At 40.4% G+C, this 17,212-nt stretch overlaps 2 protein-coding genes across 13 annotated transcripts in view; both read left to right on the forward strand.

Annotated features, from left to right (window-relative positions):
• The window catches only part of ddah2 (DDAH family member 2, ADMA-independent), a 36,448-nt gene that overhangs the window by 16,850 nt on the left and 2,386 nt on the right, over nucleotides 1-17,212 (forward strand). The gene's annotated exons all lie outside the window — the stretch shown is intronic.
• On the forward strand, nucleotides 42-16,006 carry LOC141802702 (uncharacterized). 12 transcript variants are annotated; one of them, XR_012599528.1, is made up of 16 exons: nucleotides 42-216; nucleotides 1,713-1,744; nucleotides 2,279-3,338; nucleotides 10,382-10,489; nucleotides 10,594-10,685; nucleotides 10,776-10,873; nucleotides 10,978-11,069; nucleotides 11,160-11,257; nucleotides 11,362-11,453; nucleotides 11,544-11,641; nucleotides 11,746-11,837; nucleotides 11,928-12,025; nucleotides 12,130-12,221; nucleotides 12,312-12,388; nucleotides 12,540-12,654; nucleotides 12,787-16,005. XR_012599528.1 is itself a non-coding variant. In XM_074686336.1 (16 exons), exons 3-4 carry the CDS (start codon nucleotides 2,743-2,745, stop codon nucleotides 9,736-9,738), a joined length of 6,588 nt encoding a protein of 2,195 aa, XP_074542437.1. In that variant the 5' UTR covers nucleotides 68-216; nucleotides 1,713-1,744; nucleotides 2,279-2,742; the 3' UTR covers nucleotides 9,739-10,489; nucleotides 10,594-10,685; nucleotides 10,776-10,873; nucleotides 10,978-11,069; nucleotides 11,160-11,257; nucleotides 11,362-11,453; nucleotides 11,544-11,641; nucleotides 11,746-11,837; nucleotides 11,928-12,025; nucleotides 12,130-12,221; nucleotides 12,312-12,388; nucleotides 12,540-12,654; nucleotides 12,787-16,006. The 12 variants fall into 12 exon arrangements, 11 of the variants coding, with proteins under 11 accessions (XP_074542437.1, XP_074542438.1, XP_074542428.1 ...); XM_074686336.1 differs by having other exon boundaries at nucleotides 68-216; nucleotides 2,279-2,797; nucleotides 3,206-10,489; nucleotides 12,787-16,006; XM_074686337.1 differs by having other exon boundaries at nucleotides 68-216; nucleotides 2,279-2,755; nucleotides 3,206-10,489; nucleotides 12,787-16,006.

Consider the following 17,212-nt stretch of genomic DNA (forward strand, 5'->3'; position numbering starts at 1 on the left):
CACACACACACACACACACACACACACACACACACACACACACACGCACACACGCATGTGGCCTTCCGTGTCCTTACGAATAATACAGTCGAGACTAATGCATTTCCTGTTGTCACAACTGTCATATTGGAATTTCCGAGTGCAAGTGAACGCGTCTCGATGTACTTTCACGCCAGGCTGCTCGTTTACCATTCCCCTTCTCCTTGGCCTCGAAAGGTGAGTGGACGTCTCTCCTGTCTCTCGTAACCGTTAAAACACTAAGTGGGTGTAAAATGGCATGATGACTGACCAAATTAAACATACAGGAGGAAATACAGCAGCATTTATATCGGTTATCCTATCCAAACCCATGAAGAATGTATAAGCGCTGTTTTCTTTTCTTTGAAAGTAGCTCACTCCGCCAACCGTCAGTTTGCTAGCCTGCCGTTAACCGGCAGTTTACCGTTAGTTTGGCCAGTAACCTTTTTATAAATACTTTTACCTAGATAGAAGTAAAAGTTGACATTTGTTGATAAGAAAATATTAAAAAAGTAGTGTTTCCCCTCGGTCTGCAGCCTTAGGGTGGTGACGGTAGCTTTGTGGAGGGGCTAGAGAGCGAGCGCTGCATTTTCACAAAATGGCGCTGACAGTTTCTTTTCTGCGTTCATTGTGGAGGTTTTTCTGTCCGCTTAACTGACTCTGCTCGTCTCTGTGTGTTTGTGTGTGAATGAGAGAGAGAGAGCGACAGAGAGTTTGTGTGTGTGTGTGTGTGTGTGTGTGTGTGTGTGTGGTGTGTGGTGTGTGTGTGTGTGTGTGTGTGAGTGTGAGTGTGCGCGCGCGTGTGCGCGTGTGTGTGTTTGCTTGTGTGTGCGCGCGCGCTGTCCTCTCACCTCTCCGTCTGTCTATGAGGGAAATTGTGGAAATTATGAACGCGCTAAGATGTGGAGGCAGAAATGCATGGAGGACAAAAAGTGCCAAAATTACATGTTTCAGTATACTCTGGGGAACAGAATTTTTGTTGGCTTATGCCTGACACCTGTTTTTAAACAATTTTTGGGTGCAGATTCCAAAAGTGAGATCAGTTTTTTTCTATCAATATTGAAAATACATTACTTAACAGATATATACTTGTGTTATAAAAGCCTTCAAATATTTACATACAATGACACATAGAAGAAACAGTCATGACTGCCATGATTATTCAACACTGTTATGTTTTTACAAAGGATATTGCTAATGGAGGAGCTACAGGTGCAGACATGATCTGGTAAAAAGGAAATTATATACCTATGCCAATAAAACACTAAGATGGAATAGTTACAAGTTTTGAAAACTAAAAAAAGACCCAGCATAAAATGAAATAGAATTCATTAAATGAAATTTTAATTTGTTCATTTTGGCATATTAAGTCCTCCACAGAATGACATTTTTGAAGGGGAATAGCCGACAATATAATGGTGAGGGAAACACTGTATAGTCTTTGTGCCTGTGTTTTTGCATGTTAAAATCAGTTACCATAGGTCAGCTTCGTCAGCTACAACCACCTTTCCACAGATCAAGGATTTTGGAGGATAGGGGGATCTTGTGTAAAGCCTACTGTGGATACAGATCTCTCTCTCTCTCTCTCTCTCTCTCACACACACACACACACACACACACACACACACACACACACACACATCAAGAGAAAGAGAGAGAGAATTGGAGTACTAACATATTCCTTTCTCTCCTAGGCAAGAGAAGTCCCAATAGCTGCAGCTGCTAGGTTGGTAGTTACTTTACACCTTTTACATAAAAAAAAAATCCTGAAGTGATTTTAGCTGATAACAAAGGAAACAATTTCATATTAATTGATTTGTGTTAAAATGTATTGTGGTGTAGAGTCAAATTGAGGGAAGTTTATAAAGGAACCTACCAAAATGTGTCTCTATATTTCTAATTTTTTTTTAAAGAATCAGTGTCTGTGTGAGGATCCCTGGTGATCTGGATCAGTAGGGTTCCCCTGAAATCTAATTGGCTTTAGTGAGCAAATTATATTCCTTGCCAGAAGGCAAAATTATGGTTTGAAGATAAGCTGCAGCTTTAAAGCACTGTTTCTAATGCAACAACATCATTATAGATTCAAACAGACATTATATAGTGCTTGCTGTACATGTAATTTTGTAAAGGTGACTTTGTGTGGGCTACCTGCAATATTTGGTTTGTGCTTGTTTACAATGAGACTGCTTCACATAGGTGTTGAAATTTACTGGCTGGGTAATGACTTCAGTGATACTAATTACACTTTTCTGTCTTGCAGTTCATGCTCCAGAAGTCTCCATTTCTCCACCCAACCCCAAACCCCGCTATCCTCTGTCCTGATCTACCTGTTGTCTCTTACTTCTTTCATCCTGTACTTCACCCTGTGGCTTGTGACCTAGTCCAGCCAACCTCTTAACAAGGCTTGGAGGCCAAACCATCCTGCTCTATCTGTTCTTTCTGCTAAGTTTTCTCTCTCCCTGTATTTCACCCTAAGGTTCAGTGAACCCTTGATACAACCCTTTTGAGACAACCCTTTTGATACAACCCTTTTGTGACGACTCTTTTGTGACGACTCTTTTGATACAACCCTTTTGTGAAAGCCTTTTGTGACAACCCTGTTGTCACAACATTTTTTGAAAGCCTTTTGTGACAATCTTTTTGTCACAGCCCTTTGAAACAAGCCTTTGAAAATCTTTGAGAGAAGCACTGCCTTTGTTGGCTACCTGAGGATCACCATTTACCATGCCGAGAAAAGGTAAAAGATCTGCAGCTCAAAAAGTACGCTGGCAAAAGTTTGGTGAGTCTAAACACTCAATACAAGCTGAATGTGAAATGGCTACTTCTGATGTTAACATGAACACAGATAATAGTTTTTCTGACCCTTCAAATACTACTGTTACTTGTGTGTTAGCATCCCGCAGTCAAGGACATCATAAATATGCTGATTCCAAAAACAGTCAGTGCACCTGCAATTCTGCAACATTTCTAGCTTTCCTGCACGAGTTGCAGCATCTTCAAAGAGCAGACCTTGATCTTGTTTTAGACAGAGGCCATGCAATGTATGGACTCACGCTGGGTCAGTTAATTGCAGATGGGCGTAAAGTCGACACATTTTTAGACACACAAGAAATTCCAGAGGTTGTGGTGGGCTTCTCACAGCAACACGTAATGACAAAATGTGAATCGATATATGGTACCTTTGCAGGTTCTACTGACCGTGATGACAACCCAGTCCCCAGCCTTGCCGAGAGCCTCGAGTGTTTGTCATCAGGGGTTAACTACGCCTTGCTGATAATGAGTTCTGTGTGCATTGCTGTTTTCCGAGACCATCAAGGAAGGTATGGCATTTTTGATCCACACTCTAGACGTCACGATGGCTTACCTCATGGTCCAGGTGGTAGTGGCACTGCTGTCATGCATATTTTCACATGCTTGAGTGAACTGATCGCAAAAATTGTCAAACTGTTCCACATGTTGGGCACTGGTCCACTCACACAGTTTGAGTTGATGCCTGTACTTTTTCATACGGTGAACGAACATGTAACTCCTAATGATTTGGCCCATGGAAACTCAAATGTAACAGATGCAGATTTTTCCAGAAGAGAGGTAAATCCTAACCTTATGGCAGTCACACCACAACAAATCAACCAACGTGTAAAGCATTTTTCAAAAAAATCCAAGCAAAAAAAGAAAAAGCTCAAAAGGTTTCTTTTAGCCTTGGACAAGGAAAAAGCTTCATTTGCTGCAAGCATCAAAAGATCTGAAGTTAGGAAAATGAAAAAAAATATGACAGAAAAAGAAAAGTATGCACAAGACCCACATGTTGCCAGACAGAAAAAGGAAAAATCAACCAAACATTACAACAAAAATGCTGAGTGTAGAGAAAGAAAGGTGTCAAAGACCAAAACCCGCTATCAGAAAGATCCTGTCTTTCGGCAGTGGAGAAAGTGTTATGTAAACAACCAGTACAGACAAGATGATGCTTTCAGGGAGAAAAAGAAATCCAGTGTAAATGACCGGTACAGACAAGATGATGCTTTCAAGGAGAAAAAGAAATCCAGTGTAAATGACCGGTACAGACAAGATGATGCTTTCAAGGAGAAAAAGAAATCCAGTGTAAATGACCGGTACAGACAAGATGATGCTTTCAAGGAGAAAAAGAAATCCAGTGTAAATGACCGGTACAGACAAGATGATGCTTTCAAGGAGAATAAGATCTCTTATATGATCAACCGCTATCGCTCCAATGCCCGTTCCAGGCAGAGCAAAAAGACTTACATCACCAAACGTTATGCAAATGATCCTGAATTTAGATTGAAACACAAAGACACCATGAGACAAATCATGAGAAACAAATCCCTCTCAATGAGAAAGCCCAGTAACATACTGTGTGCCATGAAAATAAGACGAAAGTACAGATGCATAACCAGACATACCAACCCCAGAGATGACAGTCTGATCAGAGAAGCTATCAAAGTTTTCAGGGCACAAATAAGCAACGGGCCGACTTATGTCTGTACAGTGTGCCACAGAGCTTTGTTCCCAAACCAAGTGAGACCCTGCAATAGGTCAAAATATGTGAAAGAGCCACATGTTGCTAGAACTTGCCTTACCGGGCGATATGTTCATGTGTGTGATAATGAATGCCAAAGTTCCCGACAGTGCACTGTACCAGATGAGAGAAAGAGAGAGTGGATCTGTTATACTTGCCATGATCACCTTATCAGAGGTAGCATGCCGTCTCTTGCCATGGCCAATAGCTTAGAGCTGTCAGATATTCCACCTGAACTGCGTGATTTGAATATACTGGAGAGGCATCTCATTTCCAAATGTATAACATTTGCTAAAATAATCCCACTTCCCAAAGGTCAACAAAGGGCCATTCATGGTAATGTTGTGTGTGTCCCATCTGAAGTCCAAGGTACTGTCAATGCCCTACCCAGACTCAGAAGTGAATCTCAAGTCATGCGTGTCAAACTGAAAAGGCGATTGTGCTACAAAGGTCATCAGATGTTTCAAACCATAACTTGGCCTAAACTTGTGAGGGCTCTGCTTACACTGAAAGAAATTCATCCACAGTACACAGACGTAATAATCAGAGAAGATGCAGAATTGTGTGACCCAACACTTCCTGATGAGGGGGACGATGACACAGATGAAGAAAAAATGGATGATGGTGATTATGACGAGGAAGATTTGATGGAGATTGACAGTTTTGAAAATGATGCGCTTTCCAATGCAGAAAATGTAACTGAAAATGATGAACAGATTTCTCAGCAGCAGTCAGACACCATGCAACAGGAAGGTGATGAGCCTAATGGCGGTGTTGTACTTGAATCATGTCTTCAACCAACTGATGTTTCTGAGGAGATTTTAAGTTTTAGTGACAATATCTACTCTGTTGCTCCTGCTGAAGGTAACAAACCAGTTAGCTTTTTCAAAACGCCCAAACTTGAGGCAATGGCTTTTCCCGTTCAGTTCCCAACTGGCAAAAACACACTGGATGAAGACAGACGTATAAAACTAACACCTTGCAGTTATTTCAAATCGAGGCTTTTCTGTGCGGATGATCGTTTTGCAAGAGATTCCAACTATTTGTTTTTTGGTCAATTCGTCACAGAAATACATCTGGCCACTTCCAGCATGAGAATACAATTGCGTAAAGGAAAACCTTTTACTCGAGATGGTCGTAGAATCAACAATGCCATGTTACAAGACAAAAAAGAGGTTGAAAGACTGGTGTGTAATAGAGATGCAACTCGTTTCATGATGCCACTGAGAGGCACCCCTGCTTACTGGTCAAAAACCACCAAAGAGCTCTTTGCCATGTTCAGACAAATTGGAAGTCCTACCTTCTTTTGTACATTTTCTGCTGCTGAAATGCGATGGAAAGAAGTAATCACAATAATCAAGACCCAACAAGGTGAACAAGTAAACTTTGACGAGCTTGACTGGTCCTCTAAATGTGACATATTGAGAAGCAATCCTGTAACCACGATGCGTTTGTTTGACAAAAGGGTTGAGGCACTTTTCAGAGATGTGATCCTGTCCCCTGCACAACCAATCGGTGAAGTGGCTGACTACTTCTGGCGGTTGGAATTCCAGCACAGAGGAAGTCCTCATATACACAGTCTCATATGGGTGAAAGGAGCACCTGTGTTTGAAGAAGACTCTGATCAAAAAGTGTGTGAATTTGTTTCAAAGTACATCACTGCTGAGCTGCCTGACCAGAACACACAACCAGAACTGTACAAAAAAGTGACCGAAGTTCAGATGCACAGCAGAAACCATTCCAAGACTTGTGTGAAATACCTCGGGGCTAACTGTCGCTTTGGATTTCCAAAACAACCTACCCCAAACACCATGGTACTGAGACCTGAAGGATGTAATGACCCAGAGAAAGAAGCAGCAGCAACAACAAAACTCACAGCACTGAAAAGGTTGCTTAATGAACCTGCAAATTGCTCTCTGAGTTTTGAACAGATTTTGGCTCGCTGCGAGCTCACTGTTGATGAGTACAAACAATGTCTGCATTTGACAGCCAGATCCACTGAAGTGATCCTGAAGCGTGGTCCACAAGACTGCTGGGTGAATAACTACAATCCTTCTCTTCTTGAAGCCTGGGATGCAAACATGGATATTCAGTTCATCTTAAACCCTTACTCCTGTGTTGCCTACATCTGCAGCTACATCAGCAAGGCTGAACATGGCTTGAGTGAGTACCTCAAAACAGTGCTACAAAACTCCAGTCAGGAAAATGTAAACGAAAGCGATGAAATGAAGCAAATCATGCAGGCCTACTCTAAAAAGAGAGAAGTGAGTGCCCAAGAGTGTGTGGCTCGTGCATGCGGTTTACACATGAAACAGTGTACACGCAGTGTTGTATTTGTTCAGACTGATGAAAACGCACTCAGAATGAGTTACCCAATGTCGTTCCTTGAAAACAAAACTCCAGACTCTGACAACATATGGATGAGTGGTTTACCTGATAAATACAAATGCAGACCTGAGACACCTGAGTTTGAGGTGATGTGTTTGGCTGATTTTGCCTCAACCTGCAGAATAGTTTATGGCAAACAAACTAAAAGCAAAAAAGCATTTCCTCTGCTGAATGAGATGGGATATGTTCAGAAGAGATCAAATGAGAAACATGCCATCATCAGATACTGCCGCTTTTCACAGGAAAAGAATCCTGAGGAATTTCATCGAACATTGCTGAAACTCTATCTCCCTCATCGATCAGATGACCAGCTTAAGTCGAGGAACTTCCCAACAAACCAGTCCTTCCATGACTTTGCTTGTGTTCAACTGCCTGGTTCAGAGCACCCTGAGCCTGTAAGACAAATTGTCAATCGAAACAGAGAGAAATATGAGAAACACAGAGAAGAGATTGAAAATGCCATAAAAGAGTTTGAAGAAAACGGTGGCATGATAAATGAGTGGTGTAACCTTGCTCCTGAAAGTGAAGTGGAAAGGTTGGAGTGCATTGATGAACTTCAGGCCAGAGAACCTGGTGATGAAAATATTCAAGAAAATGTGCCAGATTTTAATGTGAGAGCTGACACAAGTTCAGAGATTGCGATTACTAGAGAGACCCCCAGCATTGATCCCACACTGTTACGCCAAATGTATCAGAACTTGAACCAAAAGCAAGCATGTGTCTTCTACAGCATTCGAGACTGGTGCTTGAAGCGTGTCTGTGGTTTGAACCCAGAACAGTTCTTCTTTTACATTAATGGTGGAGCTGGTACCGGCAAGTCTCACCTTATCAAATGCATCCATGCTGAGGCATCCAAAATCTTGAACAGACTTCCCAGAACTGCAGAAGAGGCAGACATATCAAAACCTACAGTCCTTTTATCTGCATTTACTGGCACTGCTGCATTTAACATCTCAGGTACAACATTGCACTGTCTCCTCAAGCTTCCAAGAAGCCTGAAACCTCCTTTTCAAGGCCTTGGTAACAAACTGGATGAAGTGAGGGCAGAGCTGTCCAATGCTGAAATCTTGATCATTGACGAGGTGTCCATGGTCTCCAAACCTCTCTTTGCCTATGTAGATGAGAGACTGAAACAAATCAAAGGAACTCAGAAACCCTTTGGTGGAATGTCAGTTCTTGCTGTTGGAGATTTCTACCAGCTGCCTCCAGTTAGACAGTGTAAACCCCTATGTGTGTACGATCCAACTCAGATTGACCTCTGGCGAGACAGTTTTCAGATGATAACACTCACTGAAATTATGCGACAGAAAGATGATGTTCCTTTTGCTGAAATGCTGAACAGGATCCGTGTCAAAGAAAAGTCTGAACCATTGTCACTGGTAGACAGATCCTTACTTTTGCATGCCGTCACTGATCAGGCCAACTGTCCAAAGGACATACTCCATATTTATGCCACCAACAAACAGGTTGATGAACACAACTCTGCATCATTACAACTGTTCCACTCGGAGATCATAACAATAAATGCAGATGACTACAAGAAAGATCCTCAAACTGGAAGAATGGAGATACGAGCTGTACCATTTCCAGGGACCAAAAAAGAGCTGCCTGACTCTATCCAAGTAGCCATAGGGGCACGTGTCATGCTAACCAGAAACATCAATGTCCTTTCTGGCCTTTGCAACGGGACTTTTGCACATGTTGTAGAAATCGTGACAAAAGCTGGTTCACCTCATGTTGATAAACTTGGTCTACAACTTGACAACAGAAATGCAGTCAACACACATAATATTGTTTACATCGACAGAGAGGAGGAGAATTTGAAGCAAAATGGCGTGGTGCGCAGACAGTTTCCCATCAGGCTTGCATTTGCATGTACTATACACAAGGTTCAAGGTATGTCAACTTCCTCAGCTGTCGTGTCACTAAAACACATCTTTGAACCCGGCATGGCGTACGTAGCTCTCAGTAGAGTGACTTCTCTCAGTGGACTGCATATTCTTGATATGGACGAGGAAAAGATATACGCCAACCCTGAAATCAATGTCGCTCTTGCTGCTATGACAGAAGCTTCTCTTGAACATGTGATGCCTCTACTTCATGCTACAAAGGGGTTAAACAGAGGGGTTACACTCACTGTTGTCCATCACAACACAGAGGGACTTCCTTGTCATATTGCCGACATCAAAAGTCACCATGAATTGTATCTTGCAGATGTCTTGTGCCTCACAGAAACTCACTTGAAGGGCTCCTTTGTTTCTGAAACTCTCCATTTAGATGGCTACAACATGTTCAAACGCAATAGAAATGTCTCCTACACAAACTACCCCGACATGGCAAACAAAAATGGCGGAGGTGTAGCTATTTATGTGAAAAATCATATCCGTGCGACAGAAAGGCAGTACATACAAAATGCAACTGATATCGAGTTTACAGTTGTCAAGCTTGAAGCTCCATTCCCTGCAACGATTGCAGTTGTGTACAAACCTCCTGGCTATTCTGGCCTCTCATTCTTGTCAAACCTGCAGAGCTTACTTAATGCACTGGAAATCATGGACCATCATCCCATCTTGGTTTGTGGAGATTTCAACGAAGATCTTTTGTCCAGGGCATTCAAGCCAATCCTTGAACTCTTTCACTCCAGAGGATATGAGCAGCTTATTAACGCTGCTACCACAGACAAGAATACTCTGTTAGACCTCATATTCATCTCTCGACCACAGTGTTGTCTCCATTCTGGCGTTATACAAACCTACTACAGTTACCACAATCCTGTATACTGTGTATTAACCCCTTAAATTTTGCATGTATAACTTGCAAATCTAACCTTTCTTTAACCTAACTGAAATATGATTTTTAATAATAATTTGCAATTTTGTTGCACTTGTTGCAATGACAAAGTTCTATTCTATTCTATATAATACTCTAAAATGATGGCATTTCAAACAGCAATTCTATAATGCATTTTTCTGAAACTTAAAGCCTGTAAACTTTAAAGGCTGCTGAGCTTTTCCCCAATACAATTCTGAAAACAATGAAAACTATTTCAATAGACTCAGTATTCAAATTGTGATGTAGGACAGTCATCCCTTGCAGCCAGGCTTTAACATCTTGGCCTGGCCGCTCCAGCTATAAAAGGACTGGGAAGGGAGGGTGGGATGGAGGGATGACTGCAACTTGAAAAAGAAAAAAAATAGAAATGCACAAAAGAATTTTCATAAAACAGTTTGCACAGCCACCTAAAAAGTAATGTGACACCATTCATAGTAGCAAAACTTATACGGTCTGGACCATGTCAAATAGCAAACTAAATTGTTACTTTGCCGTGAAATTACCTGGATCTGGGTCTGGTATGTAACTTTTTTCTTCTACCATTCTTAGTGCTACAGTTAAGCCTGATCATCTGTATCTCTGATCACTGCCATCTCTTTCTCCAACTAGCCAATCAAATATGACCACAATGAAGCAGAGACCTGGGACAGGAAATCCAGAAAGACAATGCTATGATGACAGGCTGTTACAGTGTTTTGTCATCAATGCTGTGCCAAGGTAGCTCGATTCAATGTGGCACGCTAACCTTTAAAAACTCAAGTTTTTTTTCTGTGGCTGCTGGTTTGTGTCAACCCTTTTTCTTTCTCTCTTTCATTCATCAGGTCAACAGAAGAGGCTGAATGAAGCTCCTCAGGAATCCTGTTAGTAGAAGATGCCAAACTGAGCTGTCTAGGAAAACCTGAATCCATTCTGGGTACGTAACTACATTTGCATTTTCTTTAAGAATTTAGAGTACTTGAATAAATTTATGTTCACATTCATCACAGTTTTACCTCCCTTTCAGTTAGTCTGCAAAGCCGTGTAGTATGACACATGTCATCACAAGCCATCTTGAACTTTGGAGCTGATGCCACACTGTTTTGTCATCAATGCTGTGCCAAGGTAGCGCAATTCAATGTGGCACGCTAACCTTTAAAAACTCAAGTTTTTTTTCTGTGGCTGCTGGTTTGTGTCAACCCTTTTTCTTTCTCTCTTTCATTCGTCAGGTCAACAGAAGAGGCTGAATGAAGCTCCTCAGGAATCATGTCAGTAGGTGAGGCCAAACTGAGCTGTCTAGGAAAACCTGAATCCATTCTGGGTACGTAACTACATTTGCATTTTCTTTAAGAATTTAGAGTACTTGAAAAAATTTATATTCACATTCACCACAGTTTTACCTCCCTTTCAGTTAGTCTGCAAAGCCGTGTAGTATGACACATGTCATCACAAGCCATCTTGAACTTTGGAGCTGATGCCACACTGTTTTGTCATCAATGCTGTGCCAAGGTAGCGCAATTCAATGTGGCACGCTAACCTTTAAAAACTCAAGTTTTTTTTCTGTGGCTGCTGGTTTGTGTCAACCCTTTTTCTTTCTCTCTTTCATTCATCAGGTCAACAGAAGAGGCTGAATGAAGCTCCTCAGGAATCATGTCAGTAGGTGAGGCCAAACTGAGCTGTCTAGGAAAATCTGAATCCATTCTGGGTACGTAACTACATTTGCATTTTCTTTAAGAATTTAGAGTACTTGAATAAATTTATGTTCACATTCATCACAGTTTTACCTCCCTTTCAGTTAGTCTGCAAAGCCGTGTAGTACAACACATGTCGTCACAAGCTATCTTGAACCTTGGAGCTGATGCCACACTGTTTTGTCATCAATGCTGTGCTAAGGTAGCGCAATTCAATGGAGCATGCTAACCTTTAAAAACTCAAGTTTTTTTTCTGTGGCTGCTGGTTTGTGTCAACCCTTTTTCTTTCTCTCTTTCATTCATCAGGTCAACAGAAGAGGCTGAATGAAGCTCCTCAGAAATCATGTCAGTAGGTGAGGCCAAACTGAGCTGTCTAGGAAAACCTGAATCCATTCTGGGTACGTAACTACATTTGCATTTTCTTTAAGAATTTAGAGTAATTGAAAAAATTTATATTCACATTCACCACAGTTTTACCTCCCTTTCAGTTAGTCTGCAAAGCCGTGTAGTATGACACATGTCATCACAAGCCATCTTGAACTTTGGAGCTGATGCCACACTGTTTTGTCATCAATGCTGTGCCAAGGTAGCGCAATTCAATGTGGCACGCTAACCTTTAAAAACTCAAGTTTTTTTTCTGTGGCTGCTGGTTTGTGTCAACCCTTTTTCTTTCTCTCTTTCATTCATCAGGTCAACAGAAGAGGCTGAATGAAGCTCCTCAGGAATCATGTCAGTAGGTGAGGCCAAACTGAGCTGTCTAGGAAAATCTGAATCCATTCTGGGTACGTAACTACATTTGCATTTTCTTTAAGAATTTAGAGTACTTGAATAAATTTATGTTCACATTCATCACAGTTTTACCTCCCTTTCAGTTAGTCTGCAAAGAGGTGTAGTACGACACATGTCATCACAAGCTATCTTGAACCTTGGAGCTGATGCCATGACTGTTGTGAGTATTATGGTTTACGTATTTCAGAAATTTCTGAGATATTGCTGAATTTATATATTTAATGTAGAAACAGTTGTTTTACTTTCCCCTTACATGAAGAGCTAAAAGCCCAAAGTTGATTTAAATTTTTTTTTTAATTTTTGTGCACCAGTTTCTTCCATGAGCAACAGAGAAGATGGGGGGCCTCAGTAACACCCGGCCAAAGTCTTTCACCCCTATGTTACACTGGGCAACTCAACCTCAGAGGCCTTTGGATCCAGTACCTGGTATGTGACTATGTTCTTGTGTTTATGACTGTGTGCTTTTAATCAGACAGCACCTTTACTTAAAAAACTCAAATGTTTGTGTCATCAACATGACAGGTGTTGCAACTTATCTTTCACCTCAATGCTTCACAGATCCCCAAGGATCCCAGAGACAGTGTCTGCCAGCTGACTTATGCATGCTCAGCCGTCCTGGTGGGGGATCCCTCTGAGACTTGACCCACCCAAAGGTTTCTTCCTTTTTTCCTCAAGAAAGGTTTTTGGGAGTTTTTCCTGACATGCTCAGAGGGTCCAAGGCTGATGGTGCCTGGCACTCCAAATGACACAGCTAAAGCTAATAGCGAGGCTAGCTTGACAGCGACGCACATTTCGGACCTCCTCAAGCAACACAGAGCAGCGCTGGCCATGGACTTCAAGTCTTCTTATGCCACCTTGGACAAAAAAACTGGACCAGATTCAGGCTGTGGTTTCAGGACAGGGGCAACGCATCACTGATCTTGAGTCTAACGCCGAGGCAGTGAGTAATCGTCTTCAGCAAATGGAAGCAACATGCGTCTCACTACAAGAAGACAACAGGTGGCTGAAACTGTCTGACTTGGAGGGACGAAGCAGAACATCCGCCTACCTGAAGCTGTTGAAGGCAATCGTCCTACTATCTTTTTCTCACAGCTTCGCTTTGATATTTTCAGTGAGACTGTGTTGCCATCTGCCTCAGAATTAGACAGAGCCCACCGCAGCCCTGTGCCCAGACCGGGCCCAGGAGATAGACCACGCCCTGTCGTCATACGCTACTACTGGTTCCAGGTAAAGGACTTGGTCATTAAGGAAGCTCGTAAACGTGGTAGCCTGGATTACAAGGACAACAAGATCCGAATCTACGAGGATTGTACAGCGGAGGTTCTGAAGCAGTGGGCCAAATATTAGGAAGTCATGTCTGAACTTTATAAAAAAAGGACTACATCCATCCCTCCTCTTCCCGGCAAAGCTGCGAATCACCCTCCAGAGCGGCAAAAAGAAGTGGCTCTCCTCCGTGTCTCAGGCTGCCAACTTCATTGATAAACTGGATAAGGACTCGACTGCTTCACCGTGATCCGATTCTGAAGGATTCTGCGTTGTACCAGGTTTGCCCAGCTCATTTGAAAAGTCAATCCAGGCTCTGTGAGTATTCTTGCCCGGTGATGTATATATCTACGTCTTTTTTATGTGACCCCTTAAACTGGCTGGACACTCCTCTGTGTGTTCTTTTTCTTGTTTAGTTATTTTTATTTCTTCATTGCCAAACGCCTTCAATCTTACTCTTCCCTCTTTTTTTTATGTGACCCCTTAAACGGGTTGGACACTCCTCTGTACATTCTTTATTTAATTTTTTTATTTTTATTTCTATTATCCTTAAGGCCTTCAATGTTATTACTTTTCCCTCTTTTTTATGTGGCCTCTTAAACAGACTGGACACTCCTCTGTGTATTTTTTATTCAATTTAGTTATATAAATTCTTTCAATGCCCAACACCTCAATATTTTGACTGTTAAGCCAAACAGAGATAATCTTCCCAGAGGTGTAAGCCAGAGTTAGAGGTGGAATGTTATGTTTTGCTGAAAGAGTAAAGTTAACTTGTGTTTGAAGCTGCTTGTTGCATTTGTTTATTTGCCTATTTCATTTTATCCTGCTTTTTTAGGGTTATTCTGTTAAATCATATTGCGGGGAATAGAGTTATACGGAAGTGAGTAAGTTGTAGGAATGAATATGGTAAAGATTGTTGAAGTCTTGGTTGTTCATCTTTCTGAGCTATGCTACGGGATGTTTTGTGGGTATGGGTGGGAGGAGTTGGGGGTAGTACCTTTTGTTTTTTGGTTTTTGTTTTTGTTTTCTTTTTCTTTCTCTTTTTTTTCTTCCCAAAGCACCTCTTTTCAGCCTTTATTTTTCTTTATGCTGAGTTTTTGTACCTTTTCCAGTGCCTCCCTGTTTTTATCCCAAAATCTTTTTTCAGTGCTCTTGATTCTCGAATCACATCCTACATTTGGAATGGTAAGCCTCCTAGACTGCGCAAAGCATTTCTTCAAAGACCTAAACAGGCTGGTGGTATGGCTGTACCCAACTTTTCAATATTATTATTGGGCTGCGAATGTTTGTTGTTTGCTGTATTGGGTGCATTTTCATCTTGATGAATCTTGTCCTGTTTGGGTTTCAATGGAGGTTTGTGATAGCAGTCCAATTTCCCTACCTGCTCTTCTGGGTGCTGCATTACCACTGTCCTCAAATTGCCCCTGTAATAATCCTGTGATTAAACATTCTCTGCGTATCTGGACTCAGTTCAGAAGGCATTTTGGTTTGCAAAATTTCTCACTTAAAGTTCCTATCACCTCTAATCATTTCTTTGTTCCCTCTTTAACTGACGGTGCATTTAAGATCTGGCACAATAAAAAACTTAAATTTCTTGATGATCTATTTGTAGACCATGACTTTGTTTCCTTTTCCCATTTGAATCAAACCTTTAATATCCCTAACACACATTTTTTTAGGTTCCTACAGGTGAGGCACTATGTTCAGAATTTAATACCAAATTTTCCCCATAAACCTCAAAGTAACACAATTGATGTTATTCTCTCCTGCAACCTGACTTTCAAAGGTATCATGTCCAAGCTCTTCAACCTCATTTCTAAGATAGACTCACCTCCCTTAGCTGCTGTTGGAACCGCTTGGGAACAGGATTTAAATTTCACTTTTACAGATGACACATGGGACTTAGCCCTCAAATACATACACTCTTCCTCTATATGTGCCAGACATGCTCTTTTCGTTTTTAAAGTACTTTATCGAATTCATATTTCTAAAACCAAATTAGCTCGTATTTACCCTGATGTTGACCCCACCTGTGATAAATGTAAAGTCGCCTCTGGCAGTCTTCTACATATGTACTGGTCCTGTCCCACCTTAACTAAATTCTGGACATCTTATTTTCAAACCATTTCAGAAATTCTTAACCATCAAATTGTACCAAACCCTCTGACTGCTATATTTGGTATTTTCCCAGGGAGTGATTTACCGAAAGCAAAAGCTAAAGTTTTGGCTTTCTCTTCGTTGGTGGCTCGCCGAGTCATTCTTTTAAAGTGGAGGGACCCCACTCCTCCCTCTCTTTCGCACTGGATCAGAGACATTATGTACTGCTTAAATTTAGAGAAAATACATCTCACTTTACGAGATAAAGAAAAATAGATTTAACAGAGTTTGGCGCCCCTTCCTGACTTTTTTTGAGAAACCCAGGACACGTTTCTGAATAGTTTTTTCCTTTTAATATGTATATATATATATATATATATATTTTTTTTTTTTTCCCCATTTATTCATTTTATTTTATTTTGTTATTATCATTATTATAATTATTATTATTATTTTTTTTTTGTATAATTTTTCTTTATGTATATATATGTATATCTATGGGTGTATATGCCCCTCTGTCTATGGATGGATGGATGTGTTTATATTTGTGTGTGTATATATATATATATATATATATATATATATATATATATATATATATATATATATATATATATATATATATATATATATATATATATATGTGTGTGTGTGTGTGTGTGTGTGTGTGTGTGTGTGTGTATTTCTGTATATGTGTGTTTGCATATATTTCTATCCTTTTACTGCATTTTATTACCTTAAACTTATCTTTATTAAAAAAATATATACTTTTTTTTTTATCTTTTTGTAACCATTTGTTTATAATTTATAATTAATTGGATGATCAGCTTATTTTGTCATACTGTACCCCTTGCTACCTTTATCGTGGGCGGGTGGGTGGGTGACTTTGTATTTGTATGCTCTGTTGCTTTTCTTTTCTTTGAGACCAGTGTTGTAACCCATTGGAGAAAAAAAGTGTTTTGTCATGACCAACCTTCTTATTTTCCTTAACATTGATATCAATAAAAAGACCTTTGAAGAAAAATATCCAGCTTAACACTCTTTAGTCTCTATTTTTTTCAAGACAATTGCACAACAAAAATAACTTGTATTTATCAATAACCTTGCTTAATACTGATATATTTTGAAGATTGTCTCATGCATTTTTCACAATGGAATTGAAAGCTTATGAAGAGCCACCTGAAAGCTTTCTATATGTAGTGTGGGTATATGTGCAGTGTTCTTTTTGATACATTTTCTGCTATAATAAATGAGTTCATGTATCAGCTCTGATTTACACTTTTTGTATGTGTTAAATAATATGTGGTACCTGTATTTTTTAAAGGAATTTGCACTTTGACTGACGCAACCATTTAAACATTAAATTCATTCATCCATTCCATTTATTCATCCATTCATTTCCTTTCATCCAAGGGTTCATGGCAGGCTAATTCAGCATTATGCATTAGCAGTTGAGCGCAAGCTTTTCAGAAGTTCTTAAAACAATTTTCTGACATATCCTCAGTCATTTATGTTCAGCATTCTGCATCAGCAGTTGAGCACAAGCTTTTCAAGACTTTAGCAACCTTTTTCAGACAAATCTTCAGTCATTCATCGTCAGCATTCTGCATTGGCAGTTCAGTGC

This window comes from Halichoeres trimaculatus, unplaced genomic scaffold (assembly GCF_033239565.1).
Source record: "Halichoeres trimaculatus isolate MK-OKI-2021-1 unplaced genomic scaffold, fHalTri1.1 fHalTri1_scaffold_14, whole genome shotgun sequence".
Lineage (NCBI taxonomy): Eukaryota > Metazoa > Chordata > Actinopteri > Labriformes > Labridae > Halichoeres > Halichoeres trimaculatus.